General features: G+C 34.6%; 3 protein-coding genes across 3 annotated transcripts; 2 read left to right on the forward strand and 1 right to left on the reverse strand.

Moving 5' to 3' along the window:
- The first annotated feature begins 1,595 nt into the window (after window positions 1-1,595).
- On the forward strand, window positions 1,596-8,018 carry LOC132269234 (CBS domain-containing protein CBSX3, mitochondrial). Its single transcript, XM_059770359.1, has 6 exons — window positions 1,596-1,742; window positions 3,356-3,618; window positions 3,807-3,888; window positions 7,102-7,175; window positions 7,376-7,436; window positions 7,549-8,018. Exons 2-6 carry the CDS (start codon window positions 3,361-3,363, stop codon window positions 7,689-7,691), a joined length of 618 nt encoding a protein of 205 aa, XP_059626342.1. The 5' UTR covers window positions 1,596-1,742; window positions 3,356-3,360; the 3' UTR covers window positions 7,692-8,018.
- Window positions 8,019-12,444: 4,426 nt separating this feature from the next.
- Window positions 12,445-17,076, forward strand: LOC132269236 (calcium uniporter protein 6, mitochondrial-like). Its single transcript, XM_059770361.1, has 2 exons — window positions 12,445-13,231; window positions 16,170-17,076. The coding sequence occupies exons 1-2, from the start codon at window positions 12,800-12,802 to the stop codon at window positions 16,656-16,658; spliced, it is 921 nt and encodes a 306-aa protein (XP_059626344.1). The 5' UTR covers window positions 12,445-12,799; the 3' UTR covers window positions 16,659-17,076.
- Window positions 17,077-17,639: 563 nt separating this feature from the next.
- Window positions 17,640-18,404, reverse strand: LOC132269678 (LOB domain-containing protein 4-like). Its single transcript, XM_059770936.1, has 2 exons — window positions 18,231-18,404; window positions 17,640-18,029 (listed from the first exon to the last, which is right to left on the reverse strand). Exons 1-2 carry the CDS (start codon window positions 18,402-18,404, stop codon window positions 17,640-17,642), a joined length of 564 nt encoding a protein of 187 aa, XP_059626919.1.
- Window positions 18,405-19,069: the final 665 nt, after the last annotated feature.

The following is a 19,069-nucleotide window of genomic DNA, read 5'->3' on the forward strand; positions in this document are numbered from 1 at the left end:
TTCACGCTCTCCCTTTCAGCAAGTTCCCGCGTCTAAGATATTCTCACCAACACCACCATCACACAATGCAGATTAATCTTCAATGATTCAGCGAGCTAGATCTGAAAATTGTTTAGTGGCATATATATATATATATATATAATTCTGAAAATTAAATGTAGCCTTTAATTATTTCTTTATCTCTCTACAAATATGTGTATTATATACACACTCTCTTCAGTATCACGCATTTGCACAAATCTAAAATTAAACCCATCCTTTAATTCTCTCTTTCTCTCTGTACAAATATATATATATATATATATGCACACACACTGGATTGAAGGTTTTTGGGCATGAAGAGAGGGGTGGTTGAGATTTAGGGTTTGAGCGTAGAAGAGGAGAGGAGTGTGGGTTTGAAATTCTATCTATATTGAAGTTTAAATTTGAAAATAAACCCATCAAATTCTATCTTCAAAACGTCTTGCAATTTGAAAAAAAAAAAAAAAAAAGTCAAAAAGTCTTGTAATGATGCTGACTTAGAGACGCGATTGAATAAAAAATTGGCATGGGGATGGGATCTGGTGATGGGTAGTGGTGATGGTGCCGGTGTTGAATATATATGTAGGGTTTTTTTTTTTTTTTTTTATCATATTTAAGATTATATATATTTTGTATTAAAAAATTAAAAGTAAAATGATCCATTCATATATATTATAAGTCAAAAAGTAAATTAGAGTGTAAGTAAAAATTAAAATTAAAATTTTCATCCAGCTGCAAAGTAATCTAATCTCAAAGAGTTTGAGTGTAATTTATCCTAATCTTTATCAGTTATTATATATTCTTTCTGTTCTAAAATAAATGTCATGTTTTATTTTTTACATCTTTCTATATATGTTCTTTGAGTTTTAAATTTTAAACTTGAATATTCAAAACTTAAAAAGACAAGTTAGTAACTTTTTAAGAAGACATTGCATGTCGTACAAGTCTCTTTAAAAATTACTACTCTCAATAAATTTAAATTAGAATGAAAGGAGTATATTTTTTCTTTTGGACCAATAAAATTAACTCTCAAAATGATATATTTAAGGTCACTTGAAGTAAGGGCTGAAATGAAATTCTAATTTAACTTAATTGTTCCACCAGAAAAATAGACCATGGCTTCAATGTCATTTACTCTTTCCATCACTTCCCCCCATCTTAGCTGCAAATTAGTGTTACATGTGACAATGGACCAACTTTGTTATGGAATTCGGATATGTTCTTATGAATCAGTTGACCGTCTCCAGAGACGATCTTGGTGGCCCTATAAATTATAAAACAGCTTGGTATAGGACAGTGGTGATGTGACATGCTCCCCACCCGCACTTGTAGTCCTCAAATCCATTGAACCTTATCACCATTGTCACCCTCCATTATTGCAACTCTCATTCTCTCTCCTCTGAAAGGACCCAATTGGAATAAAATACTATACTAGATAAGCTTTGATTTCTATGTTGAATTAGTACATAAACTTTTGGATTAACTATTAACACTCACAGTTATTTTTTTTGTAATTATTGGTTTGTAGTAGCATGAGTCTCGTGACAACAGACAGACACGTAGTGGTGATGAGCTCGTTTTTCGATAGTGATCTGGGATTTGTAAATATATTATTTGGTAGTTTGTTGGATAAATATGAGAGAACAAGTCTTATCTGTAACTGTAACCCCCACTTGCCCCATACTCTGCTTGCTCAACCAATTCCAAGTTTTTCCGATCAGGTAAGCCTCCCCCTGTCTTCCTCCTCCTCCCTTCGAATTAATTTTTTGGGATTTCATCTTTTGTATAAACATATATATATAGTTATATACACATATGTATATTAGATTTTGTAGCAATAAATGAAGTAGATTTTGTTTTTTTTTTTTTATCTGTGAAGGTCTACTTCTCTCTGTAACCACTCTTGGATGTCAAATTTAAGCTAATTGGTGTATTGGTTTTTTTAGATTTGTCATTGAGAATCATTATTTCTAAACATTTTTTAACTAGTGTAAAACTGATATATCATATCATTAAAACTTAAATGCTACAGATTGTGAACATACCAAGGGAATTGATAAAATTTCTTGATCAAAATTGTAAGGATCGTGGTAAGGTATTAATGAGATATATATATATATATATATATATATATCTGTGAAAGGATCAGATCTCAAGAAGATAATTGGTGTGTTGGGTGTTTCAAATTCTTTATTGGGAGTGAATCTTTCTAGCCATATTTGGACTAGGATTAATTGTAGAATTGAAATGTTGAAAGGCTCATAAAGTTGATGCTGTGAAATGGTGGAGACGCAGATAAGAAGGGAATTGAGAATAATTCTTGATAAAATTGTAAAGATCATGGTGATTTATTGAAAGAATGTGAAAGTATATAATATCTAGGAGAAAAGGCATCTCTATCGATCTGGGTATTTAACAAGAGCTTTAGTGCGCAGCAATATTTTTTGAGTGCTGATACATCATCCGGACTTGCGTTTCAATAAGAGATAGAGATCATAGAGGCCATTGATACACCCACACCCCCTCTATCTGGATTATCCAAATTTGGGGAGAAAAACGTTTCTTAAAGGAGTATTTTTTTTTTAAGCTCTACAAAAATTAGCTATTGGATTAGGGATTCACTGATTTGGTATGGATTGTCATGGTAGAGGTGGTGTGTCAGAAGTGGTGATTGCAGTGGTAGTGGTTCTGCTGTTGCAGCACTGCACAGATTGATGTATGTTGGAGGTGCTGGGTAGCTTGGAGGTCATGGTGTTGGTGTAACAGATTTTTTTATTTTTTGTTTTCGACTTTTTAGTGGAATAATTTTTTTCTTTTATTTACAAGACTTTTTTTTTTTTGAAAAGATAACAAAATATGTCTTATTAAATTGATATTTTAAAGAAAATCAGATTTTTTTTTTTTTTTTTTGAATTGCTGTCCAAAGATTAATATTAAATAGTATATTCAATCAAAATGGGTAGCACTAACCAAAATTGCAGCTCCCTGGAAGCTTTTGCCCCCTGAATATGGTTGAAACTTTTGAGAGCCATTACTAAAAAGATACACATAAGTTTTTACCTCATTTATGTTGGTTCAATTTTTTTAATTCTATTTTTATACTTCTGAATAGGTTTTTTATTAGGTCGTAGCATTTATGATGTACCTTCCAAGTAAGCAACGTGATTTTGTGTTTGGAAATAATTATGTATCTGGATGATTACCTCTTCTTCACTTGTAAAGGGCACTGTATGCTAGGTGAACACACAAGCACAACAAAAAAGAAAAGAAAAGAAAAGAAAAGAAAAGAAAAGAACATTGATGATCTCTGAACCGTGAACGAAATTTCCAACAGGTAAAATGCAAGGAGGAATTCGGGCATTCCTATCGAGTGGGAATATCCTTAAGAATGCAGTTCTACAACGCGTCCGTTTGGTGAATCCAGTCATGCAACCTCTTATGTTCTCTCGCTATGAGTCGACTTCTTCTGCTCTCATGGAAGAGCATGGTTTTGAAAGCACTACGATTTCAGACGTTATTAAATCCAAAGGGAAAAGTGCAGATGGCTCCTGGCTTTGGTGCACTACAGAGGACACTGTTTACGATGCTGTGAAATCGGTATGTATCTGTGTGTTTGTACATATCCCGCTGTTTATCTTATTCTCATCCCTCTGCTCTACTGCTCACACGTGTAAATGTATAGGAACAGTAAAAAGAATATGTGTATAGATATATTGATGATGTGTTTGCAACTTTGCATTCTTGCTAATGCGATAAGCATTGAATGATGAATACATCCATTGCAGATGACACAACACAATGTTGGTGCCTTGGTGGTCGTGAAACCTGGGGAGGAAAAATCAATCGCCGGGATTATCACAGAGAGAGGTAAAGATGTCTCCCTTTTTCTTTTCTTTTTTAAGCTACTAAGAGTCCATGACCGATACATTTCCCGCAAATGAAGCATTGCTGCACCTGTTAAAACCATGGATGTTAGCTAAATGCATTTTTTTTATTTATAAGTAGTTGCACTAAAAGCATATGATTTTTTCAACTTCGATTCGCCTTTAATTTTGTGGTTGAGGACCAGAATGTATTATAGTTAAAGGGTAATGTCAATTTGGTGGGAGAAAATACAACTTCTCGATCAAAATTCTAATCTGGTCCATCTCAAATTGATCCAGGATACTGGCTTTATGTGAAAAGTAACCTAGTGGAAATGCTCTGAAATGGACAGGACTACAGGATTTTTTTTTGTTTATTTATCTTTCCACATGGGATTTTAGCAGTCCTTGGATATTGAAATGTTGTTTGTGTCACAATCTGGCTCATTTTATTGCATGGTTATTTACTCACACATTTTATATCTTGTCTTCCTATGCACAAAATACCTATGTTACCTGGAATCGGATTAGTGTTTCGGTTGTGGGTATGTGTTAATGTGTTGGACCTCCTCGAATCCAAAAGCCTAGGATACGGGAATGTATGTCTGAAAGTTAGATATGGGAACGTAGACACATACTACGCATGTAAATATATTAAATATTTATTACAATGTAATGTTTGATGTTGTTTTATAAAAATATATTCAATTATTACTCAAATTAAATGAGATGTGGTAAGTGAAAAGGGTTTGCATCAATGTTATAGATAGAAACTCATCGCTACTATTAGATTTGAGTTTTTTCCTTTTCTCCAATCACGTGATGTAAAGGATAGGGGTGTTTGATTTGGGTTTGTGTGAGGACATATGTTGTACCCATACCCATGTCATGTTGACACGTGTAAGTGAAGGGAAATAGGAGAGTTCATGTAACATAGTAGAATACTAAAGAGTTATTTTGTTTGTTCTCACCTTATTGGGCTTCTTCATGTATTAACTATTTAATGGTACATATGATGTGAAATTATTTAAAATAAAAAAAGTATATATGAGAAGTGTACTTCTCTACTTTTTCTTTAGGCCATTTAAAGGATTACTGACGATAATGTCCTGCAGTTCTATTTCTTCTGCGACTGTTTGTCCTACATTTTTTTTAACATAAATAGAAGTTTTTTTTCTCGAAAATAACATAAATAGAAGTTTCTAATGGTATTGAGGATACTTGACTGAAAATTTTGTGCCCAATGATGGTATTGGTATAACTGAGAGGTCCTGAGGGTGTTGTAGGAGCATTGATGGCAAAAGAGTAGTTTATATCTAAAATAGTGTGCCAATATGAGAAAGAGCTCTAAAATTTTGTGCCCAATGATGGTATTGGTATAATTGAGAGGTCCTGAGGGTGTTGTAGGAGCATTGATGGCAAAAGAGTAGTTTATTTCTAAAATAGTGTGCCAATATGAGAAAGAGGTAATCATAAACTGCTCTGCTTTAGTTCTTAGTAAAGAATTCCAATTAAAAGGCCCTTGTGCATCCAATAGGGGTTCTTCACAATAGGGATTACAATACTTTGTACATACGAATCATACTCTTTGTGAAGCTACCAAAGCATATGTTTTCTTTCACGAGTACGTCTACAGAGGAGATGACAATCTATTTGAAGTCAGAAATTATGAAATTCACTATTGGGAAAAAAAAAAAAAAAAAAAAAAAAAAAAAAATTCATAACTACTCCCTCTGTCCCAAAAAAGATATCATGCTTTTCCTTTTGGTTTATCCCAAAATAGTTGTCCACTTTCTTTTTTCAAATAATATATTTGACATCTTTCCATATATGTCCTTGGAGTTTAAAATTTCTAACTTGAATATAAGGACAAATTAGTAACTTTTCAAAGAAACAAGGCATGGCCCACATGTTCCCTTAAAAATTCCTACTCCCCAAAAGCGACATCTAAATTGGAACAGGGAGTACTATTTTAGAAGCAAATGGTCTATATATATGTGTTTTGCTATAAGTTTGAGAAGTAAAACAAACAAGACCTTCTATATTTAATTATTTTGTTGAGCAAACCTATTAGTACTAGAATTCGAAAAGAGTAGCCTATTTATATTTTTGTCACATGATTAAAAAAGCTTTCATGGGAAGCAATGTCTGGCGTTTGTTTGATTGTTTTCCTCTCTCATTGTCTTGATGCTATTTCAATTGTGTAAACCTACTAAACTCCTTTCTCTCCTTTTCAAGATGCCAAATGGATTTAACTTATGGATGTCAAAAAACTCCCTTTTTCCCTTTCTTGGTCTATTCTGCACGGTGCTTCAAAATTCCACAAATGGGAAAGATTATTTAAATGAAATAAAGCCACCTAGTGCTTTTCCCGTCAATTCAAGGTTCTGGGTCTGTTTAAGATACATACTTGTAATATATGAGATACATTGATTTGTCTGCCAGTTACTTTCCACGTAACCTTTACATTATTAACTGTGGTATTTGCTAATATTTCACTGCTGAATGCCAAAATTCCTCGAATGTTTTGGAAGCTTTGTGGTGGGGGTAAACAAGTTTTATTTTTCTTGAGGTGACTTGTCTCTGTTTGTAAGTTCGCAGCTGTAATACACTTTTTGCTGTCAACGAAGTTACAAATATAATTTTTGGATGAAAATTTTACAGTTTGAGTCAGCTCATTGGTCCATGCCTGCAAAAAACAAAAACACTATTGGTTTTGTGTGGGAAAATGTTAGAAGATAAGTCTCTTTAAGACCTCTAGGTAGCCAAAAAGGAGAACACTTGTGACAACGCCTGGAGTGAGCTCTTTCAATTGCTTAGAAAAATCCTGAACGCCAGGCCTTTTTATGTCCCTCCTGTGAAACTGGAATCTAGAAGCTGCTAAATTGACTGAATCTAGTTGACCCGCTTTACTACCTGGGTTTGAAGTTTTTTTTTTTTCTTTTTCCCTTCACTAAATTACCTGGGTTTGAAGTTCCATCCATGGAACATAGTTGGTGTGTTTGTTCCAAAGTATATCTACCAAACCACAGTTGCAACTCACTCAAGAACTTAGCGAACACTTACCAGTGAGTGTTGCCGCAGTTGTTTCCAGGGAGAATGCTTTGCTTCTTCATATATCGTTACAGACTACACTTGTGCTTGCGTGACCCATAATTAATTCTTCATGTTATGATTTTCTGGTTAATGGTAGTCTGGTTTGATGGTCTTATTCCAGATTATCTCAGGAAGATCATAGTCCAGGGAAGATCATCCAAGTCAACCAAGGTTGGGGACATTATGACTGAGGAGGTATAACTTGCACCCATTTCATCGAAAGAATAGATTATGCTTCTCTCCGTGTGTGTGTGTTTGCGTGTGCGCGAGCATAGATTCTGTCCCCCACCCCCCCACACAAACCAAAACAAAGAAAATAAAAAAATCCACGCCTCTTATGTAAATGTGTCTTTTGTGATGGCACATGTTTCACTTGTATTATTTGATGGTTGCAGAACAAGCTTATCACAGTCACACCCAGCACCAAAGTTTTGAAGGCAATGCAATTAATGACAGGTATTATATGTGGCATTTTATTGAAAAAATTGTAACAGTAATCATTACATGGATGTTTACCATGATGTTTAATCAAGGCAATGTAAGCTTGGGAGTTTTTGTTGGTTGACAGATAACCGCATCAGGCACATTCCAGTGATTCATGACAAGACAATGATAGGCATGGTGTCCATTGGAGATGTGGTTCGTGCTGTGGTGAATGAGCACCGAGATGAGTTAAACCGCTTGAATGCATATATACAAGGGGGTTACTAGATGATGACGACAATGGCAATAACTGTTGATCAGTTGACTGGTACCTTGTTTGAACACTACTTAGCTGAGTGCTTGTAAATATGCATGCTGTTCGCATCTGCTACATAATGCTATGTCCTCCAGGATGCTGATATGTATCAGTACATGAACTGAGAGGTTGATAATAAGCACTATGAAACCACATGAAACTTATTTCTTCGTACTTTGGTTTATTGTGTTGGGTAACTCGGAAGTTATTGGTAACCTTTTATTGAATGCTGGTGTGATGAAATACATTTGTACTTTATTATTATTATTATTATTATGGTGGTCAGACCTCTTCGAACACTTCGTAGTCTATCATCAGACAATGCAGTTTTCCCATCCCGGCCACATTCACCAAGCAATTATTGAAAAGTTATCTGAGTGGCTTCAAGGGAATTCAAACTTTCGAACTCCAAAGGTATTCCCTTGGAGTTGCATTGGTACTTAATTGAAAGGAGTGTAGAAGCAATGATAGAGGATTTCTTTTTTAAAGGAATCCTATCATTAGTTGTTTGGTTGAGAAGAAAAGCAATAAGGAAGAGCAGAGAACATGTGGTCTAACCATTATATCCTTTCATACCTATATATATATATATATATATTTAAAAGAAAGAAATCTAAAATGCTTAAAATGAGAGAAAATGTGTTTCCTCTTTCTTTGGGTCTTGAAAGACTTTTTTGTGTTTTTTTTGCTCATCTTCTTCTATCAAATACTGGAAAATCCTTCCATCATTCTCCTTCATCTTAGCCCTCCCTTCAAAATTCTCCCACTTGTTATACAGGTGAAATGATTCCTCTTTTTTTTCCCCTCTTTTTCCTTCATTTTTATTTCTATTTTTATTCTTGGAAAAAATAATGGTGATAGGTTGTTGATTAGGGGTGACAATTTGTGTTTGCGAGTCGTAATCATGTCGTGTCGATATAAGGGTGGTGTTTTACTAAACAGTTCAATCCAAACATGACCCGTTTAATAATCATGAACCCTCAACATTAACGATTGGTTTATTAAACGAGTTACACGAGTAACCCGTTTAATGACCTGTTTAATAAAATAAAATATTTTATTATTTAAATTATTAATAATACTCAATCAAACATCAAATACTAGAAAAATATAAATTTCAATCCAATTAAATTATTAAATAATCTCTAATCTATAAAATAATGAATTATAAGATACAAGTTTAAATAGTTATTTTGGAACTTAAATAGAAATTTGCTTATGACACCTATAGTTAAATGGGTATAAACGGGTTACACGGGTAATCCAAACACGACATGATTAACTAAACGATTTAATCGTGTCAACTTGTTTAAGACCCGAACCTATTTAAGGTCAACCCAAACCTATTTAACTCGTATCGTGTTGGCGGATCGTGTCAAACTTTGCCACCTCTATTGCTGATGTACATGTGTTGACCTGGTGGTTGGTTGCTCTTGCCCGTGTTGACCTTTTTTTTTATAATTTGGCTCATACACTCACAGTGCCACAATAGAAACTTAACCTAGGGCCACAACAGAAACTTAACCTTTGATCTTTTAATTTAGAAGGAGATGAGGTATCACTCATTGTTCTTTCTTGTGTTGATCATTTATTTATTTATTTATTACTATTTTTTTTGTTCGGGTAAAAAACTCATACGCCCCCATTGTCTCAATAAAAATTTGAACTTCAATCTTATAGTTCGGAAGAAGAGGCTCACCTACTACATCCATTACTAGCAATGTATGTGTTAATTAATTATTGATGTTTGTATTATAGAATGTTATTTTCAGATATTAACAACCTGATATGACAGTTGCAGAAGCTGGGATATTTCCTTGAACTTTGCGATTATTGTATTCCTTTATTTGATTCACCAAATGAGTGTAAAGTTTTTAACGACGAAGGTTCCAATCAAGTTCGCCACTGGGTTCGTTTCAGGTTCAATGGTTGGTGGGCTGACTGACTGGCAGTGAAGATGCTAATTATTAAGTCCAATTCCAATATCTTTCTTGGACACTTCCTTGTGCGTGGTGCTAACACTTCATTATTAGTCTTCTCATATATTTGCCGGCCAGTGGACTCGTCTAACAAATCATTTCTCAAATTTAACTGTAGCCATACAAATGCACATTTATATATGTATATATATATTTTTTCAAGAATGGAATAAAATACAGATACATTACTTGTCATTTATGAATTTTAATATTGGTAGTATTATGATAAATTTTACTTACTTCATGTGAGGTTTGTATTTCAAGTAGATTTTTATAATCTTACTTACCTTTCCTGTAATCTTACTTACTTCTTTTATCTTAGATCAGAAGGTCAATTTTGTCCTTTCAATATTTAAAATAACATCATTTTTTCACTCTAATTATTATTATAATAATAATATAATTTATAAGTATAACTTTTATTAGAATATTTATTTAGTTATCACAAAATAAAGAATATAATTTTTATATAACAATATCTGTAAGACTGTATCCTTAGGCTCATGTCATAAAAATAAATAAATAAATTGACTCCCATGTGCTTCCACCACCAAAAATGATTTGTTTCTTTGGTCGTATTAAAATTTGGCTATATGCCAAAAATAAAATAAAATTTGAGACTAATCACCTTTGGAAGAAGAAGACGTATTAAGTTTTTTATTCGGCATATTATGACTCCGAGGGTGTGTGTTAATATATTAACCATGTAACCACTTACACCCATGCCTTGTCTCCGTAGATAGGCTAGATTTTGTTGAGGACAATAAATTAATTAGTAAGGCCTTTGATAAAGCTAGATTTTGGACATTACGTTAATTAATATGTATTAAGACACTTTATTTACCTTAACAAATAATGAGACCTTTATTGCAAAAATATAAAGAGGAATGTTATTCACAGTCGTCCAAGCGATTGTCCATTCATAGTCACACCTTTTATTGGTTGAAAAATCAATTAATTAAGGTGTAATTAATGCGTTTTTTTCTATTTTATTGGAACTATAAAATTTCAATTTATAGGACCAAATTACCCTTTTATATTTATTCTTTCTTTTTTTATCCTATTTGTACGTGTTTACCTATATTTTTCTATCATACTTGTACGTGTGTACCTATATAATTTTGATTCTTTCTTTGCTTACATACCTTATTCTTTTTTTTCTTTTTTCTTTTTTTCTTTTTTTAACTATTTATATACTCGGGGTTTCTCACTGTTTTTCCCCTCTATTCTCTAGATCCATATTAAAAAAAAAAAAAAATTCAATTATTTCCTTTTCTTTGTTCACACACATATAGTAATTTACCTTGTGAATAGATTAGAAAATCATACTTCTCTTATTTCATATATTAATTAAAACTCAAATTTTATAATATTACTTCAATTAAACTTTACTTACCTACCTTATTCCTAATCTATTCACAAGGTAAATTACTATATATTTGTGTGAACAAAGAAAAGGAAATAATTGAATTTTTTTTTTTCTCTCTCTTTAATATGGATCTAGAGAATAGAGGGAAAAAACAGTGAGAAACCCGAGTATATAAATAGTTAAAAATAATTAAAAAAAGAGAGAGGAAACAAGAGAAGTATGATTTTTCTAATCTATTGATAAGGTAAATTTCTATATATGTGTGTGAACAAAGAAAAGGAAATAATTGAATTTTTTTTTTTTTTTTTTCTCTCTCTCTTTAATATGGATCCAAAGAATAAAGGGGAAAAACAGTGAGAAACCCGAGTATATAAATAGTTAAAAACAATTGAAAAAAAAGAGAGAGAAAAGAATAAGGTATGTAAATCAATAGTTAACTAATAAGAGGTGCGACTGTGAATGGACAGTCGCTTTCTCGACTGTGAATAACATTACTTAAATATAAATTCAATAAATTTTAAAATAATAAATTTGTTTATCTATTATTATTATTATTTTTTTTTTTATAACTGATTTGGAATTTTGGCTACTTAATCGGAGTAACTCTTAATTTACTAGCATCAATATCATTTTAATTAATTACTATCAATTTAATGCCAATACAAGTACCACCTATAGGTGAAATGCTTTGTGAAAATTCTAGTGTTTCTATGCCATCCCAGTCATGTAATGAATTTTGAATTGAAATAGTGTATATATATATATATATATATATATATTATAAATTTGAATAGATTGAATTGAATTTTAAAATTTTCAATTTGTTTATTGATTCGTGAGCTATGAATATCTTATTCACCGTAAAATTAAAAAATTATTCAAATATGTGTGGATCAAATTGAAATGAATCAAGTGCACACCTCTACATTTGACAACAAGATATGTCACCTTCTTTTAGCCTTTTAACATTGAGCTATTGATACACTTTTCATAGACCGGAGATCAACGTTCGTCGCCTCCTTCTAAGCCCTTTGGCATTGAGTTTGTGACACAGCTTTCAAAATTGGGATGCATCCATCCCATCACCCACACTTAAATAAATAATAAAATAAAAAGAAAAAAGAAAAAAAGAAAAAAAGTCGGATGTAGATCGGACGGCGTTATCATTTTTAATTGGCATTAAAAAATGGTCCAATCGTTGGGCCCACGTTCCGAGACAGTTATCGGACATGAGTGTGAACCCTAGTTAACGTAACCTCCCTCTTCTGTCCAAAGCAATTCTCTAGCTAAATCACAGCCACTGGATAAGCCGTATAGGGACAGGTGGCGGACGATTACAGGGTCAAGGAATAAAATAAAACGTGAAGCCGTGTGTCAAAGGGGTAAAGTTCCACTTGTAACACCGTGTCAGTTGCGCCCCAACCCTACCCCAATCGTGTGTGGTTACCACCAACTCCGAGTGAACGGTACTAACGCCGTCTTGGTCCGCCCCGGTGTTCTCGCCCACCACCGTCCATTCATATATTACTACTCATCGCTCCAATTCCCCTTATCTCATCAATTTCACACACTCTCTCTCACACACAATTCCGACATCCAAGACGTTCGTCAATATGGATACAGAAGTATGAACACTCCAGTTTAAACTGGTAAACACATCAACATATAAATACACAATTACATATATATATATATATATATATATAGAAAGAGAAAATAGGTTTGACTACAAATGTGGAGATCGTGTGTTTTCTTGAAACAGAGTGTGTCATCGGCGGTTCGTTACAAGCCGAAGCCGCCATTAGGGTTTAGAGTGGTTTCGGAGGCTAATGAGTATTGTGGTTGTTTGTGTTCGACGAAGTCATTGTCGTCATTGTCATCTAATTCAGGCTCTGACGCCACCGCAGATGGAGGTGGAGGGGAGGGGGATAAAATATCGTATGCGGAGGCGAAGAAGTTGATGAGGCTGGTGAATGTGGAATCGTTGAAGATGAAGCTAGGAATGGAAGGGAAAGAGGTGATAGGCTATCCGGAGCTTCTGAAGGCCTGCGAGAGTATGGGCGTTGCTAGATCTCTCGATGAGGCAGTCGCATTTGCCCGAGTTCTTGATGAGGCCGGTGTTGTTCTTCTCTTCAGAGATAAAGTCTATCTTCATCCCGATAAGGTACTCTTTCTATCTATATATATACACACATTCATACAAATTTGTGTAGTATATAAATATGAAAATATCACATGACCCTCTTATATTAATTTTATATGTTGGATAGAATTTGTTGATGAACAGAATGAAAATGTTTTTTTGTGAAATCATCGTGGAAAGCTATATATTGCATTTCCCTTTTACTTTATTGTGATTCTTTCTGTGAGGCTTTTCTTTGGGTTTGGCCCAATGTAAATGATATTCCGACAGTTCTCTCTCTTTCCCTCCCTGTTTTGTTGCTTTAAAGTGGTAGTAATTGGAATTTGAAGTCATGTTCCGATTCTCTTTGGGAATTGGGACCCTAGAAGGGGGATTGAACTTGGTAAGCTCTAGATAAGGGGAGAAAAAAAGAAATATATTCACTGCATTGATGGACAGTTTTAGATGGATGTTCATATTGGCGACTTCATGTTGAGGAACCATGGTTTGGTAGCAAGAACTATCAGGGTTTTTTTTTTTTTTTTTTTTTTTTTTTCTTCGTTCTGTTACCTTTGTAGAATTATTTATTTGGAGCGCATAAACAGAGGCTTCTGATAGTGGTATTGTTATTTCTGTGTTGGGGATTTGTAAAAGGTTTATAGCGGTGTGAAGGACCAAAACCCCTAAAGCTTTTTTGGCTTTTGAAATGTATGAATTGCTACAATTTCAAGTGTTTTAGGGTAGGTGGAGGGATTTAAGCTGCATATTAGGGTATTGTTTTATACTAAATTCAAGCTGATGGAGCATTAAATAGAACATTAGGGCTTGGAAAAATGAATCTGCTTTGCTCTATGTTATATCTAGGGTCTGCTTACATATTAAATAATATTTTCTGTTTCGCTACTACATTTCATACCCTTTTATAATTATGGATTGTCATAGTGTTTAATTTCTGAAAAATGTTTTCACTTTTGGAGTTCAATTAAATCTCTTTACTTATTTTGCAGTTTCTCTCAACTTGGGCCTTTTAACATAAACATCAAATCCTCTTTTTAATTTTATAGTTATGATATTGTATACTTCCTGCATTGCATCATGTAACAACCAATCAAATTCTGTACAATAATGTTTCAAGTTTCAACCCATTTTGGGATCATGTAGTACTCTCCCATTTGCTTCACCTGCTTGGTATCTGAGTTTTACTTTTGTATCACTTAAGATATTCTGCTCATGGCTCAGGGAAACAAAATAATAATAAAAAGTTATTCTGCTCTTGATTCGTGCTTGTTCTCCCTTTGCCTTTCAAGAATTTCATCTCCTATTTTGCTGCTTCTTTTTTTTTTTTTTTCCTCAGTAATCATGGTAGTCTCTAAACAAACTGCAGAAACTAAACCATGTCCATCACACCAGTCTTCCCTACCAGAACTTCCCCTCAACTTTAGTTGCATCTTGCTAATTATTTGCGTTGGTACAGTCTAAAGCATCATTGGTATGCAAAGAGATGATCCTCTTGCAATTTTCTTTTTTAAGACTTAAAACAAACGCACAATTAGCACCTAAAATGTGCTTCTATTCAAAGTTACTAATTTTTTGTGCGGCAAGTGGTAAAATTTAATATATGTGAAGCGTTGTGGTGCCTTTTATTCTGTGTAGTGGCATGTGATACCTTCTCATGATGTGGGCCTGTGAAGCTTGTTTTTCATTTAAATAATTGTTTGTCTTCAGAAAATTGTGGATCCAAATCATGGTAACCAATCATAGTTCTCATTCAATCAACTTCAGGAGGGATAAAAATTAAGGGTCTTATTGAGAAGGAGTATTGTGATGCAATATATGGTGATACTTACCAAACAAGCAATATTACATATATTGTATATCTTTACCAACTAGACATGCTCGTGACACTTTACCTGTTCTTAAATTGCTTCCATTTTTATAGTTTGAGAATTTTTACTCTATAATTAGTCTTGTCATTTCAACTAGCATGGACTTTTATGGTGTAGTTGGTGTTGGACACATCAAAACTGATAACTTATGACACCAAGTTAGACATGAGATAATTATGGTGCAATCAAGATTTTCAACAGGGAACAAGACGAGTATAATGGTTAAGATGGCATGAACATATGAAGATCTGTTTCAAGACGTGAGGATTTTGGCAAGTTTATTGCTAGGACAATGGAGACCAGGGGAAATGTAAACATATGACTACGCAAGGAGTGACATGATTGAAGGTGCTACAGGATAAGGGAAGACAAGAAAGAATATGAGTTTAGTGAAGAAGACATGCTGGCATGTGATTGGAATGTGCCCTTTGAAAGAGAAGAACGTTGAACTTGCTTTCCTGTACTTAAATCTAATAGTTGATACAACTTCATTTAGTATGAGTTTAGATTGTGCGAGTTGTTGAGTCCAAAATTGCGTTTGTGCTGGAGCCTGATCGATATTTGATATAATATCCACAAATTGCTAGACTTGCTCTGTTTGTGCCTAGTACAGCCTTATCCTCACATGCCTGCCTATATATCACCTGTCTTTAATACCAGCAAAAGAGTAGGACAGGATTGATAATCTGGGGCTAAACTGAGTGCTGAAAGTTGCATAGTGATACGGCAAAATGCATTTTTGCTTGTACCTCAGGCTTTCAGCACCAAACTATGCATGCTTCAGTTGACCTAGTTTTTTAAAAATTAATTATCAATGGGCAAATTAGGTGCTGATTTATGTTGCATGTTAGTTGCTGGTTCATCACAAATGTGATGTCTAGAAGTGGTAAAATATTGTAAATTTTTATTGTGTGCCCCGTTTTTTTTGGCAGCTCATTTCAGTTGTTTTGGTTTGGACACTATATCGATTGGCTTTTCAGTAGGAGCTGCAAAATTGTCTCCAAGCAATCTATTTTATTCTGTTTAAAAATTTACATATTTGACATTTGGAGTTGATCTGTTTTGCTCCGTCTCATTTTTAAGATCTTTTTCAGGTGGTGGATCTGGTTAGAAGAGCAGTTCCTCTTGCTCTGACATCTGAAGATGACCCCAGAAGGGATGAGCTGAAGAAGCTGCAGGAGAAGAAGGAAAAAATAGACCTGCTGGCGCATAAGCAGGTCAGGCGCATCCTCTGGTCAGGGCTGGGGTTGGCTGTGGTCCAGGTTGGGACTTTCTTTCGGCTGACATTCTGGGAATTCTCATGGGATGTTATGGAGCCAATTGCATTTTTCACTGCATCCACTGGCATAGTCATCAGTTATGCCTACTTCCTGTTTACTTCAAGAGACCCCACTTACCAAGACCTGATGAAGAGACTATTCCTTTCAAGGCAGAGGAAGCTGATGAAGAACCATAATTTCGACCATGACAGGTTCATTGAGTTACAAAAGATGTGCAAATCACCTCTAGATCTCCCCCCTTTCGTCAAACATAGTAGGGTAGGGGTGGAATTGGCACCTGAAGACGCTTTATATAGGCATTAACACTTAATTTTGGTCCTTTGTCACCCTTAGAATTTGTCAGAGTTACCACCAAGGTCCTCCTTTCTCTGAGACAGAAAATATATAGTTTTCGTACTTCCTTTCCGGGTAATTTTTTTTTTTTAACCTTTTACTTGATTCGTATGCCTACTTATCAACTTGATACTGGGATTCTTGAATTTCTTCTTTCTGCCATAGGGAACCTGAACTGTTGAACGCATTCCCTTGGATGTAAACAAGTTGGTCAAATCTCTTTCTATATCTGAAGGCATGTCGTAATGCTGACTTGTTGATAATTAAACTCTCAGCTGTTACAGATTACAGTCTAATTTTTTATCTAGCTACTGGTTTTTACATCATTGATTCCCAAAAATTGTACAAGAAACTTTAATCTAGTGATCACAATTCTTGTTTTCTCGAACGCACCTGCATTACTGCTATTGATGTTGGTTGTTTATTTTGTGAAATCCTATATGTAGAAGTAACTGCCTTACAAGAACTTCGTGTTGGTTGGTTCATCACTGGATCATGCTGATTCTTTGGCATAGACAAGTTCTCAGAGACTATTTGTAGGTTCACATCAGTGTTCGTGTTACATTTGCCCAATTAGGCACAACACCTATGCTCTCTGATACGTTTCATATGAAAAAAATTCTGGCAGATTTTAACATTGTAACGTGAACGACCTGACTGATGCCTGTGAAATCTGTTCTGATTGTCGGCCTAGCCATTCTCCACGGTTTGTAGAAATTATTAATGGAGAGCTTTTTATTTTATTTTTAATTATCAATGAATGGTGTTTTCCCTAGAGACCCCATTGAGGAATTGATTGAACTTATGGAAAGCTCTTTGTAAAGATTCATCATGAAATGATACAAGAATAGAGTTATTGCCCACTGCAACATATGTCTAACATATTAGATATCTCAGCAAAAAGAAGCAATGATAGGATTAATTAAACTCTACAATGTGCTAATATGTCAATCAATACCATGACTCTGGTAGTGGTAGAGGAGGAACTTCAGTAATTGCCTGGACAGAGTCTATGACCTGAGGGAAGAATGGCATTGCGAACGAGGTGGGGGTCTGGGTGGTGCAGTCGCGCTGCATTGGCTGGTGATAATCGAGGTCAGTTTTTGGCATATCAGCTGCTGATAGGAAGCCCTCGGAAGACATTAACAATGATAATGACTGTTGAGCTCTAATTGCCATTGCTTCTGAAAGAGCTGTGTTCAACTCAGATTGCAACTGGAACACCTGGCTTTGGAGAGAGGCTATGAGAGCGACGCAACCATAAACTGGGTCCTTTAGCCGAGCCTTGGCTTCATAAACTATGCTGATCGCAGCATCTCCTCTGTCATGGGCGGGAATCTCCTGTTCAAATATTAAAGTTCAATAAGAACGATTATGCAGAGACAAATGACATGAAAGAAAATAATATAATGGTGTACTGGTTTTAACTCGTTCGTCTTTTACTGAGACTGCTATTCCTAGTACTAGTACTAGTGAATATATGTTAGGAACTAATGTTATTTCAACTACTCTTGTTATGTGGCAACTGAATTTAGTAATTACTTGCAGCATTTTGCAGACATTACTGGCACCAAAGATCCGATGCACAGCGGCAAAGTCGTGAGCTTTAGAGTGTGGAAAGTATGGCAAAAAGGTGCAGTCTTCGGTGCATCGCCTGCGAAGGAGCTTGCATGCAGCACATGGCGTGTTGATCCTATTCCTGCCTACTGAACCCATTGCCAGGGAAAAGGGGAAGCAAGTAGTTCTACTCCTCCTGCTTGTTTTATGTATAGGTATTTCTATTAGTTAGTACATGTGTGTGTATATATATACACACACAAACATATATGTTTTCTAGTCAATTCTGGTATCTAGAAATCTTTGCAAGAAATATCTTATTGATATCGCTGAATTTCATAGGTTGAAGGCGATTTGTGATGCCATTGGCTGAAATTTCAGGCCCGTCATTTTCAAGAGAAATTCACAGAACCATATGGAAGTTGCTAGAACTGGACATGCATCTCTCTCCCCCTATATATATATATATATATATATATATATATATATATATATAAGGCGGTGTAAGTTGCCTTAAGCAAAATAATGTTTACGTGCATGGGGGAATGATTAATTTACCAAGTGTCTAATCTTTTGTAGCACTTTGTAGAATTTTGGGGACAAACAATTTATTAGTCAAATAGGGTAAGGTGTTTGTATATACAATTATATATTTATATATGTATATATTATCTAAATTTAAGGAGACTAATAGAACTTGCGAGGTGAGGGTGAAATGATGAATGCAATTATGCAACCACCGACATGACCGACCAACATTTGCTCGAAGTCAACTCATTCACATTTTTGTGGCTTCTTAATAATGCCTATCGGATGTACTTCAT

The sequence above is a fragment of the Cornus florida genome, unplaced genomic scaffold (assembly GCF_030987335.1).
Source record: "Cornus florida cultivar Cherokee Brave unplaced genomic scaffold, ASM3098733v1 CherokeeBrave_3.0.0_Hap2_Chr08, whole genome shotgun sequence".
Taxonomy (NCBI): Eukaryota; Viridiplantae; Streptophyta; class Magnoliopsida; order Cornales; family Cornaceae; genus Cornus; species Cornus florida.

What these genes read in the sequence shown, in the direction of transcription:
- LOC132269678 (XM_059770936.1), bottom strand. Translation starts at nt 18,404, where the DNA reads ATGGGTTCAGTAGGCAGGAATAGGATCAACACGCCATGTGCTGCATGC. An exon ending in ATGTCTGCAAAATGCTGCAA is followed by an intron (nt 18,030 to 18,230) that starts GTAATTACTAAA and finishes ATATTTGAACAG; the next exon opens with GAGATTCCCGCCCATGACAG.
- LOC132269234 (XM_059770359.1), top strand. Translation starts at nt 3,361, where the DNA reads ATGCAAGGAGGAATTCGGGCATTCCTATCGAGTGGGAATATCCTTAAG. An exon ending in TTTACGATGCTGTGAAATCG is followed by an intron (nt 3,619 to 3,806) that starts GTATGTATCTGT and finishes CATCCATTGCAG; the next exon opens with ATGACACAACACAATGTTGG. An exon ending in GGGACATTATGACTGAGGAG is followed by an intron (nt 7,176 to 7,375) that starts GTATAACTTGCA and finishes TGATGGTTGCAG; the next exon opens with AACAAGCTTATCACAGTCAC.
- LOC132269236 (XM_059770361.1), top strand. Translation starts at nt 12,800, where the DNA reads ATGTGGAGATCGTGTGTTTTCTTGAAACAGAGTGTGTCATCGGCGGTT. An exon ending in TCTATCTTCATCCCGATAAG is followed by an intron (nt 13,232 to 16,169) that starts GTACTCTTTCTA and finishes GATCTTTTTCAG; the next exon opens with GTGGTGGATCTGGTTAGAAG.